The sequence below is a fragment of the Choristoneura fumiferana genome, chromosome 28 (genome assembly GCF_025370935.1).
Source record: "Choristoneura fumiferana chromosome 28, NRCan_CFum_1, whole genome shotgun sequence".
Lineage (NCBI taxonomy): Eukaryota > Metazoa > Arthropoda > Insecta > Lepidoptera > Tortricidae > Choristoneura > Choristoneura fumiferana.
In genome coordinates this window covers 3,136,639-3,148,964 of record NC_133499.1, presented here as the reverse complement: position 1 = coordinate 3,148,964, position 12,326 = coordinate 3,136,639, and the positions used below count along the sequence as shown (strand labels likewise).

The following is a 12,326-nucleotide window of genomic DNA, read 5'->3' as shown; positions in this document are numbered from 1 at the left end:
TCCATTGCGCGACAACTAAGCTACAGTACGACTACTTGGAGTTAACACTTGACACATGGGCGTGCCTTCAGTCAATTTTCAACTTTGACATCATACAAATAAAATAGTTTTTACATAATCTGTATACGTGGGTAGCGGTATACCAAAAACGGCTTTTTTTTTTTTTTTTTTTTTTTTTTAATATGGCTTTCACTCTTGCTGATTTTAGCAAGACGTATTTTGCCAATGTCGATGTTGAGACATTACGCACATGAGGAGAATGTTCGGTTTATGAAATTTTGATTTTGGAGAAGGAACAGATAGGAGACCTAAAACAAATAACATATGTTATGGACGGCACACGTTTTTTTTTTTTTAACAGGGAAATGAAGACTGTTAAACATGCTAACATAAAAGGAAGTAGTGGAAAGGAAAAATAAAATATAGAAAACATGCTGTAATTTTACTACAACTTAATGTTGTGACTCAGTATAAATTTGATTAAAATTTTTGTCAAGGAAGAATCTAAAAGAGAAAGAAGTGTCGGAAAGTTAATAGGACGCGGAACATCCTTAGGCAACACGTCATACAGAGAATATGTAAGTTTACCGCAATTAAAAAAAATGTGCTCAAGAGTTCCTTCGTCTAGACCGCATTCGCACAAGGAGTTATCCCGCACCCTAATTTTTATTTAAGAACACCGGAGTACAGATATGACCCAAACGGAGTCGGCATATGGTAGAAGTGACCCATTTATTCGCAGAGCGGAAACGATAAAACCACGGTTTTCGAGGGATTAACGGTTGAATGTTCCCGTAGTGTCGTCCTTTCTGGAGTCTGGAGAGGCTCCACATATTCTGCCCGGAGATCCTCAAGTCAACTCGAGCGGACATCATTAGGTCAGATGGTAAGATGGTGTTATATTCCTGGCAACCGATTTCGATGGATTTTCTTGCCCATGCATCCGCTCTTTCATTACCTACTATGCCGCAGTGGCCCGGAATCCATGCAAGTGTAACATCTAGTCCTTTTAACTTACAACGGTATAGAGACTCTTTGATTTTTAAAATAATTGGATATTTGGTTTTCATTTTAAAATGGTTACCAACAATTGCTTGTAGGCAGCTTTTGGCGTCGGAAAAAATTAATACTTTTGAGATATTATGGGATTTCGAAAATCTGATTGCTTCTAAAATGGCTATGGATTCCCCAGTGAAAACAGATGACTGAGTTGGGCCTTTCTGAGTCAAGACAATTTGGTATTTGGGAATCCATACCGCTGCTCCTACGTGACCATTAGGGTCTAGCTTAGAAGCATCTGTAAAAATGAGTAACCAATCTTGCCATTCTTCCAATTTTTTATTAAATTGAATATTAGCCGCTGGGTTATCCTTGTCAATGCCAAAATCAAGGATAACATTGGGGGTGTAAGTTAAAGACTCATAGTTGACCTCAAAGATAGGGTTAGAGCTGGAGGTGTATATCGGTGACGAGAGGTTTTTTAATTTGGAGTACGAAACAATATACCTTGGTGTCTCCTTATGTGACCAATATGCATTTTCAGATACTTCCAGAGAAAGCGCCTCTAGTCGAGGTAGAAGGGGATGATTAGAGATAGAACAAGCTTTGAAGATGAAGCGGTCTGCCAAGTACTGCCTACGGAGGGACAGGGGAGGATCCAAGCATTCGACCTGCATAGCATTTTTTGGTGAGGATTTCATAGCACCTAGAGAAATTCGAAGGCATTTAGCTTGAATCAGATCCCACTTCTCAAGTGCGTTTTTGTTACAGGGTTCTATCACCATAGAGCCATAGTCGATCTGGCTACGGATAACTGCGTTGTATACGAGCTTTTGGCAGTATGGATGGGCGCCCCACCAGACCCCAGAGAGAGCTCGAAGAACATTGATACCCTTTTCACATTTTCCAGTCACATATTCCAAATGTGGTACACCTGTCATTCTAGAGTCTAAAAAGACTCCAAGGAATTTCACAAAGTCCTTGCAAGGAATGACGTCTCGATCATATTGAATTTGAATGTTGGGTATGAATCTACTTCGCGTGAAGGTAACTAAAAACGGCTTTATTTGTATGACGTCAAAGTTGAAAATTGACTGAAGGCACGCCCATCTGTCAAGTGTTAACTCGAATTAATAAAACTGTACCAATTTGCAAACTATCGACGAAGCGGCGCAATCATATTGTGCCAATTCACTCACTTGCTTCCGGCCTCGAAGTGAGCGCTCAAATCATTAAACGGCAGCATGTGTTGCTCCTTAGAGAACCCTACTTACTTCACTGCCATACAGCGTCTTGCAGGATAAATCGTGCAAATAAAATTCCATCGCGCGGAAACTAAGCTATCAAGTAAGTTGCAAGTGATCGATTAAGCGCCGCAATCTGACACAAATCATGACATGATTTACACACAATGAGGGCTATCGCGTATAAATTCGCCACTAGAGGCGCTAGTGTAGCGTGAGGTCTCCGAAATGTCAAATCTCATAGTTTTTGGGTGAGCTACGCGGGTTCATTTATAACTAGAATAATTTTGTGAGTATTTTGCAATATCTGAAATTTATTATGGCAAATATGCGTTCCGGGGCAATGAATGTCTGTGTTTTGAGACAGTTTTGTCTTTCGGAAACCTTTGTCCTCCCTTTTTTCCGAACAAAACGGGGACTATGCAACACTGTGGCATGCTCGATATTTTTATGGTACGGTTTTAAGGTGTATTAAATATGATTTTAATCTAAGCTTTGTTTTCACGCCCGTAATAACAGACTTTGAAAGCCATACTTAAAAACCTCACGCAACAGTGCGCCATCTAGTGAGACAAAAAACGATAGCCCTCATTGTGTAACTTTACTCACTTGCGCCCGGCCTCGAAGTGAGCCCTCAAGAAATCGTTGAACGGCAGTGTTGCTCCTCAGAACCCTACTCACTTCACATTGTTACGCAGGCGTCTTGCAGGATAAATCTAAGCTACTAAGTTGCAAGCGTTCGATCAAGCGTCGCAATCTAGTACAAATCAAGTGTAAGTTCACTCACTTGCGTCCGGCCTCGAAGTGAGCCCTCAAGAAATCGTTGAAAGGCAGCATGTGTTGCTCCTTAGAGAACTCGACGTGGTTGGCTATGTTCTGGAGTATCTTGGACATGAGCATGAGACCACGCTTCACTTGTGCGGGTACCGGCCGGCTCACTATACCCATTTCTTGCGGGGACACTGGAGCAGAGATATAAATGCATTGTTGTTGTTCAAAAAATACTAGTTTTTTTTTTGGCGACTGTACTCGCTTTGTCTTTCAACTTGTTATACATTTCTTGGTTTCCTTGTAATCCATAAGTAAAAAACATTGTGCAGTTTGTTCAAAATGTTTCAATCAGTGATGGGGCACATTTTGGTGTATTTTCGATAATAACCAAAAACTGTTTCGTAATCCTAGACCAAGAGTATATTAACTGAAATAATATCCCATTTTGATTTAGACTTAATTCAATTTGTGGAAGGTCTGGAAATCCCTGATCTAGAAGTGCGATAAAAATTAGAAAAAAAATCGTTTGAAATTTTTGTAATGCAAACTATAACTATCTGTGGGATCCTTAATTGGCTCTGTGTTGCTGTTCCTACTACATATAATATGTTTTTAGCTCTTGGTTTTCCTTAAATAAATAAAAACGATTTTTCCTTTGACTAGTTTGTATACCACAAAGTCTTACCTATAGCCGGGTTGATAAATCTCAGGAAAAGCACGGTGCCGACCGCGCCGACGCTGGTTTGAGGAAACTGCGCGAAGCGTTTACTCAATACCTGGTATGACAAAAGTTTATGTTACAAGTAACTATAATAGTTTAAAACACGCATAGATGACAGTTACAGGTGAAAGGTGGTAAAAATTACAAGCTACTAGCTGTTGCACGCGACTCCGTCCGTGCCGAATTCGTTTATCGCTATCCCGCGGGTACTATATATTTTTCCGGGATATTCACTATCCTATGTCCTTCCCCGGGACTCAAACTATCTGTATATCGAATTTCATCTAAATCGGTTCAGCTGTGTAGACATGAAGAGGTAACAAACAAACAAACAAACAGACTTACAAACCTTGGGATTTATAATATTAGTGAGGTTATATTTATTAGTGTTTCCGTTTTACTGTCGTTTACGTTTTATTTTCTTTCGGGTAGTATAAGTTTTAGTTGGCGAATAACTTTCAAGACTACGGAACCCTAAATCTTTGGCATCACCTGGTAAAGACAGTGGCACATGCTTCTCAATTGCGGCGGGAACTTGTCAGCCGAGTTGACGATCCTGTTGAACACCTCCTTGGTAAGGTCTATCAGGTTGGAGCGGTTGATCTCTATGTCCTGGGATGGCTCCAACCTGAAATTGCACAACAGACTTCAATTAGCTTAACTCGTCCCGAATAAGAGAAGAAGACTAAGGGTACTTCAGAAGACCGGAAGCAGCGTCTTTTGCGTACATCACCTGGTATACTACGATATGAAGTCACCAATCGTGGGGATTGTGGCAAACCCTCTTCTTTTTACGTAAAGTTCTCGAGTGGCGGCCATGACTTCCAAGACCAACTCCCTATAAGTGTCGAAAATACAAACTGAGACATGGATGCACAGACAAACCAGAAAAAGAGACCAGCGCTGGGAATCGAACCCAGGTCCTCAGCAATCCGTGCTGCGTGCTATAACCCCTACACCACCGCTGGACAGGAATCTAGACACGAATTTTTCCTATGCATACATATCTCAGATTGCTTTATTTCTACTACGCTACTTATGCAGCAGCACTAGCGACATCTATGTTCCGCTCTCATCGAGAGACGTCACACTCTTTCGGAACCAACCGCTCACCCAGACAAGAGATGTCGCTACTAAGCAATCAAATTATAATTGGTTTTTTGGAGTCCCTATAAGTGGACCAAAGAGAGAGATAGGCAAGTTGTCGTTAATTATAGAGTTCTAATGGTGATGCTTTGGTACAACAGTGGTTTTCCGGCTAATGATGATAATTTTGATGATTAATTTTATCTTAGACGTAGCATTCGCTAGGCTCCCACTGGATGGACCGAAGGAACTCACGGACTACCTATGGAAGAAGATGGCAAGTTGTCGTTCATTGTGACGTTCTAAGGGGGAGGCCTTCGTTCAACAGTGGTCTTCGGGCTGCTGATGACAGGGGGCACACGAAGGGGGAAAGATGGCTCTTACCTGGCCGGGTCAGCTTCGAAGCTAAGCTCTGGCTGGTCCGCCGCCTGGTCCAACAAAGCCGTCACCAGCGGCTCCAGCAACGCTTGGAGGTACCCGTATCCGTATATCTTGAAGCAGAACGCCATTATCTTGCTGCCGAGCGAGTTGCCGCGGAACAGGGTCTGCATGCAATCTGAAACCTGGGGACAATTTGTTCGATTATTACAAGCTTTTATTTGGCTTAATAAATGGAGGATAAAGGCTAATGTGTCAAAGTCCGTCCACACTGTCAAACTTGGTGATCAACTATTACCCCATAACAACTCAGCTAAGTACTTGGGAATCCATTTGGATCGTAGGCCAACCTGGAGAATATATCCGAGCAAAAAGGGATCAACTCAACCTTAGATTCCGTGGGTTGTACTGGCTGCTTGGGAGAAACAGCGTCCTGTCTCTGGACAACAAGCTTCTCATATACAAAACTGTCCTGAAACCAATATGGACATATGGCATCCAGCTGTGGGGCTCTGCATGTGAATCTAACATCGCTTTAATATAAAGAGCTGAAGACTCTATATTTAAGCAAATTGCCAACACACCCTGGTTCATCAGAAATTCAGAGGTCCATCAACATCTAAGGATTAACACAGTGAAACAAGAAATTCCGTCATATTCAACAAAATACAAGAAGCGACTAGAATGCCACCCTAACCAGCTGGCAGGGTTACTCACTGAGCCTGACCAGATAAGACGTCTTAAGAGGCGCAGAATCCTAGAATTCGATCAACTAATATGAAGATTCAGCCACAGATAGAGCGATCTTTCGCTGGGGAGCCAACTCTACACGCCATCGATCACGCAACTCATCTGCTCATAGTCCCCCGACTGATCGCATGATAATATATAAAAAAAAAGCTTTTATTTAACACTAGTGTTTACCCGCGGTTTCGCACACAACTATTCGATCTGGTAGTTACAACTGAAATTCCGGGATTTTACAAAATTCTTATGGGAATTGCCAGAAATTACATCTTGGTCTTTATTTGACTTTGCATTATATCATACCTATCCCATGGGAATGGGATTTGTTATTTCAGATGTCCAGCTATCTACATACAACATTTCATCTGAATCCGTTCAGCCGTTTCAATGTGAGAATAAAAAAACAAAAATTCGCGTGGGTATTCTCAAAAATTACATGTCCTGGAAAAAAAAAACAAATCAATCATTCAAAGTGTAATGTACGCGTCTGTTAAAGCGAGTTTAGACTTGCAAGAAAAATCGTGCAAGTTGCATTTTACATTAGGGGGCTCGATTAGCCACTACAAACTGGTTGTTTTTACGGCCTCGCAACGTGATGCAACTTGCACGATTTTTCTTGCAAGTCTAAACTCGGCTTAAGTAGTAAATGGAGTCAAATTACAAGCCTATTTCTCATTTGGAGTAACCCTCAAGTATGTAGCAGCTAAGAGGTTAACCCTAATTACAAGCTTTTATTTAGTTTCACCTGCCCCGTTGTCTGTCTGCCTGTAATCAAATCTTGTAAGTTAAATTCGACCAACTCCAGTAGTCGAATTGACCCGAAATTTGGTATACTTATGTAAATTGCGTGGCAATACAATAATCTGGTAGTGTCATCCTGGTAGTACGGGCAGGATCGTCTCCGCACGACGGAACACTTCATCGGTTAATAGCATCGACTTGAAATTTGGTATGTATATGTAGTTTGGTGACAATACAAGTACAGCCAGCAAAAAGTACAGTCAGCAAAAAAAGCTTGTATTAAAAATTTTTTATTTTTTTATACCAAAAACTTATTTACGTTTACCTTAGTAATAAGTAAAACGCCACTTACCTCGACTTCCGGTAGAATATATTCCACAGCAGCGCAACAAATGCTTCGCGTCGAACAGCGTTACGAAGACGCGCGCCCAACTCGTCCATTTGGGACGTACTCACTACGTTAGCCAGCGCCATTGCTATTGGCAACTCGCCCTGTAACAAGAAAGAGAAGGCATATAAAAACTGGCTAAGCGGTCGGACTCTTCCATTTTCAGATCTCTCAGATCTTCCAGATTTCGGTTTTTTTTATAAGCTTTTATTTAGTTTTCACCTGTCCTGTTGTCTGTCTGTCTGTAATCAAATCTTGCAAGTTAAATTCGACCAACTTGTATTATTACTTATATAGATTTCGTGACAATACAATAATATGGTAGTGACGGAACTCTTCAACGGTTTACGGCATGACTTGAAATTTGGAATGCAAATGTAGTTTGGGTGACAATACAAGTACAGTCAGCAAAAAAAAGCTTGTATTAAAAAATATTTTTTTACCAAAAACTTATTTCAGTTTCAGTGTTAGGAGAATCGATCATTAGGACAAACATTTTAGGACAAACGACGTTAGGCGATACAGCTCCCACCTAGATTCTTACCTTATCAGAGATCATAGTGACCAGTTGGACCAGTGCTCGAAGCGGTCGGCTAACACAGTCTCAGCCAGGTGTCGAACCTCTGTGCCTTGTTGCAAGATCTTAGTCAGTACTTCCATGAAGCCGCGCGGGTTTGTAGGTCGCGATGGTAACCTAAGTCTGAGGATAAGGCAGGGTTTTTTAGGGTTGCGCAGTGGGAATTCCCATAATGTATATCGTGGTCTTCATTGAGGTTGGGTTAAGAACAATTGTCCAAATTTCAAGACTCTAAACCCAGCGGTTGTTATATCGAGATTATATCCCTATCCCGTGGGAAATATCGGGATAAAAGTATCCTACGTGTTATCCCAGACGTCCAGCTAATATACCAAATTTATGACTCTAAGCCCAGTGGTTGCTATTTCGAGATTTTATCCCTGTCCCGTGGAAATCGGGATAAAAAGTATACTGTTTTAATCTAGGTTATAATCTGACTTTTTTTATGAAGAATAACAATCATACTCACTCACTCACAAACTCACTCACTCACTCACTCACAAACTCACATTTTGTATTATTAGTAGGATAGTAGGATAGAGCTGTGGTGGCCTAGTGGTTTGACCTATCGCCTCTCAAGCAGAGGGTCGTGGGTTCAAACCGCGGCTCGCACCTCTGAGTTTTTCGAAATTCATGTGCGGAATTACATTTGAAATTTACCACGAGCTTTGCGGCTGCACGAACCTGCGAAGCGATTTAATGGTGCGTGCGAAGTTCCCAATCCGCACTGGGCCCGCGTGGGAACTATGGCCCCTCTTGTTCTGAGAGGAGGCCGGTGCCCAGCAGTAGGACGTATATAGGCTGGGATGATGATGAGTAGGATGGAACTGTGCCGCCCGGGGCGGGACGGCCCCCCATCCCCACCTACGCCGCCACTGGCGTAAAGGCTTACCAATGCTATGCATCAATCCAGAGTCTATATTAGCGCTGAGCAGATTGGACATGCTTGTATGGTCGCGTTCCGCAACGTCTCGAGCCGGCCCGGGCCCTCCGCCATCTCCACCTCGTTGCAATCATTCAGGAGGTTCATGAACAGGGTGAAGTATCTGGAACGGGAGATGAGAGCAAGATCATCATCAGGCGTCTCAGCCGTAGGACGTCTCCGATAGACCCTCAGTTGCTTCGGTTTGCTTGCATCCACCGTGAACCCGCGGCCCAGGTCATCTGTCCGTTTCATTGGACGTCCTACGCTGCGCTTGCCGATCCTGTGTCTCCTAAATAGAGAGGCTGATGTCCTAATAACCAACAAAAAGTTGAAAACCCCCGACTTTTGCCAATTAAAACTTCTAAATCTCAAAACTATCGCTAGAAAACCTGCTTTCAAATAAAAAAAAAACACATTCAAATTTCACCTGTTTAACAGCTACGGTGCCACAAACAGATAACATAGCGGTCAAACTAATAAACACCCCTTTTTTTTGGCGTCGGGGGTTTAAAAATTGTGTAGTGATTAGTCCGGCAGTTCGCTCCGTCATTCTGAGAGGAGGCCTGTGCCAGCAGGCTAGGACGTATATAGGCTGGGATGAATGATGATGAAAAAGGTTTCTAGCAAGCGAACTAGTTGCTATTTAATTTCCTCGCCATCGAAGTGAAAAGCAGTGTAAGACTTTAGCATTAAATCCATTTTCCCCTCGAGGTGTCTATCCACCCTCGCCGTACCGGCTCGGGTGAAATGTCTCGTTTTTATACCCGACGCAAAAAAGTGAGTGCGTAGCACCGTAGCTCTTAAACGGGTTAAAACTTGAAATCAGGTTTTCTAGCGATGATTCTTGAGATATTAAACTTTGAAGTGATATGATCTTGTTTTACAATTTTCCATGCCTTTGAGTAAACCAAAGCTATGCCAAATGTAGAGTGGTACTCACTTGAGGAACAGCTGGCTCTTGGCCTCCATCAGATCCCCGCGGTCGGACTCCTCGGCTGCAGCGGCAGTCCCTTCAGCAGCCGGCGACCGCCTAATACACGCCTGGTCCAGCTCTCTGCAGCACACCAAGTATCTGCGTACAGGTATGCCGTAACTCAACCGATAGCGCCACACATAGCCCGTCTCATGCTAATTAGGATTGTCAAATAAAATGCATAGCCAAAATGGCAAAAAAGGCACCCTTATAGTTTCGCCATGTCTGTCTGTCTGTCTATCTGTCTGTCCGTCCGTCCGCGGCTTTGCTCAGGTTCTATCAATGCTAGAAAGCTGCAATTTTGCACGTATATATATGTAAACTATGCCGATAAAATGGTATAATAAAAAATTCAAAAAAAAAAATTCTCCATAGACGTAAAGTGGGGATATTTTTTTTTCTCATCCAACCCTATAGTGTGGGGTATCGTTGGATAGGTCTTTTAAAACCAGGGGGTTGCTAAAACGATTTTTCGATTCAGAGATTTGTTTGCAAAATATTCAACTTTAAAGTGCAAATTTTCATTAAAATCGAGCGTACCCCCGCCCCCTCTAAAATATAAACCGGTGGGTGGAAAAAATTTAAAAATTCAGGATGGTAGAAGTATATCAAAGTTAGAAGGACAATTATAACGGTTAAGTTTTCTTGAGAACTATTAGTAGTTTAAGAGTAAATAGCAGCCTAAGGTATAAAATATACCTAAACTTGGAATATTCCGTTACAAAATACAAAATCCTTAGAAAAATATTACTTAAGTTTTTCGTAATGGCCACGGAACTCTATTTCAGGCGTGTCCGACGTGTCCGACACACTCTTGGCCGGTTTTTTCTATATAAGATTATGTAAAGTTGCCTTTTCGTTTCAAATTGTAATTATTTTTCTTGTGTGCGAATTTTAGCAAACTTTTTAATTGTTTTTTTTTTTATTACTTCTTTCTGTATCTTACCTGGATATAGAGGAGGCGTCGGCCCGCAGCGGTGGCGCGATCTGATGGCTCGTGCCGAGGACCCAGTCCGTAACATATTCCACCATTTTGTTGCGGAACTTCATCTCCTGCGGGGTAGGGAAACTTGTTAGATATTCCCTAGACACGGGAATCTGTAGACGTGAGGTTCTGTAGACACAGGATTCTTTAGACACGGGATTCCTTAGACACGGGATACTTAAGACACGGCATTCTGTAGACATGAAAATCTGCAGACACGGGATACTTTAGACGAGGAAATCGGATTTTGTACACATGAGATTCTGTAGACAGGAGAATCTGTAAACGTGGGATATCTATAGATATGGGAGAGAATGAATGAAAACAGATTGACTAGGCAGATCTATAAGACGAGCGTGAATGGGAACGTTGGAAGAGGAAGGCCTAGACGAGCGTACCACGATCAAATCGGGGACGTTCTGAAGAAAGGTCGGGTCAGGGGTACTCTAAACCGACGTGCATGCATGAAAGATTGATGAATGTAGAGGGAGCGAGAGTTGTACGCCAGGATCGTAGCAAGTGGAAGGATGTAGTCTCTGCCTACCCCGTTGGGAAAGAAGCGTGATTTTATGTATGTAGGTGTATGGGATTCTGTCGGCATGGTATTCTGTAGACATAAAATCTCTAGACGTGGAAATCTGTAGACATGGGATTTTTTTTTTTTATTTTTTTTATTCTACTGGAAGGCAAACGAGCAAGTGGGTCTCCTGATGGTAGAGATCACAAGCCCATACACATCTGTAACACCAGGGTTATGTTCATAGTTATATTATTGTGTTGAAGTCATGCTTACCTGTCTGAACGCCAGATCATCCCTCCTTCGCATCATAGCTTCGACGACTTGACACAGCTTTGTCTTGATGTGCACAGAGAGTACAGTCATGTCAAGATGTCTCACGTACCTGAAATAATCAATACTATGAGTTATACCTGTTTTTTACTAGAGTACGGTCGCCAAGAACGAGGAATTTCGTACAATGACCTTTCCCTACGTGTCTCTGTCGCTCGCGCGTAAAATTTACCGTCGCGCTCGCACAGATGAGTTTGTACTAATGCGACGTCAATATTCACGCGCGAGTGACAGAGACAAGTAGTCATTGCGCGAAATTCTTCGTGCTCGGCGACCGTACTCTGATAAATAGTGTTACGGCGGTGGGTTAAGTGGAACTTTGATCGTGCTTTTCGACCCATTGGAGGCGTTTTCAGTAGGCTGGAATACGGTTTCAGGCCGTTTCAGAGGGTGCTCTATCACATATTAGTTTATCAAAATTTCACCAAGTTACCGTTGTTTTCAGGCGCCTGAAACATGTTTTCAGTCCGTTTCAGGCCACCCTCTATCCGATTACGCCATAACCTGAAAACCCGTTTTCAGGCGTTTTCAGGACCCCTTATTGGCCTCTGAAGTACATTTCAGTATATGGCGAAATTTTCCATAGAGTGAAAGAGATAGCACGATTAGAAAGAGACAGCTATACTGAGAACATTCGAGAAGGTGTGTGACAAGGATAGCCTATATGTGTGAGAGAAACAGACTGATGATCCTGTGTTCCGGAATATTCTAGTAACTGTGTGAGAGAGATAGCACATGAAAGAGACACTACTCGTTTCCGGAACATTCGAGATGTAGGTAGACGTCCTAGCTGGACTGTTCTCGAACTTTGTGGACCGATCACCGGGGTATATAAGCCGGTGAGGTTGCGGCGAAGACAGTTTCGAATGCGATACCGAGCGATAAACATCGAAGAGAATCAAAGCGACTTGTAAGTGAGTTTTAGAGTGCGAAATTACTGT

At 42.4% G+C, this 12,326-nt stretch overlaps 2 protein-coding genes across 5 annotated transcripts in view; both read right to left on the bottom strand.

Moving 5' to 3' along the window:
• The window catches only part of Nf1 (neurofibromin 1), a 49,715-nt gene extending 44,335 nt beyond the window's left edge, over positions 1–5,380 (bottom strand). For all 4 annotated transcript variants that reach the window (XM_074109256.1, XM_074109259.1, XM_074109258.1 and 1 more), the window contains exons 1-4: positions 5,206–5,380; positions 4,228–4,363; positions 3,700–3,790; positions 3,031–3,205 (exon numbers count right to left, since the gene is read on the bottom strand). In XM_074109256.1, the coding sequence (XP_073965357.1) occupies positions 3,031–3,205; positions 3,700–3,790; positions 4,228–4,363; positions 5,206–5,372 (569 nt within the window). In that variant the 5' untranslated portion in view covers positions 5,373–5,380. The remainder of the gene's footprint in view (positions 1–3,030; positions 3,206–3,699; positions 3,791–4,227; positions 4,364–5,205) is intronic.
• Positions 5,381–5,811: 431 nt separating this feature from the next.
• LOC141443749 (neurofibromin-like) lies at positions 5,812–11,433 on the bottom strand. The gene is made up of 6 exons (XM_074109100.1): positions 11,329–11,433; positions 10,497–10,603; positions 9,518–9,631; positions 8,599–8,698; positions 7,040–7,179; positions 5,812–5,818 (listed from the first exon to the last, which is right to left on the bottom strand). The coding sequence occupies exons 1-6, from the start codon at positions 11,416–11,418 to the stop codon at positions 5,812–5,814; spliced, it is 558 nt and encodes a 185-aa protein (XP_073965201.1). The 5' UTR covers positions 11,419–11,433.
• Positions 11,434–12,326: the final 893 nt, after the last annotated feature.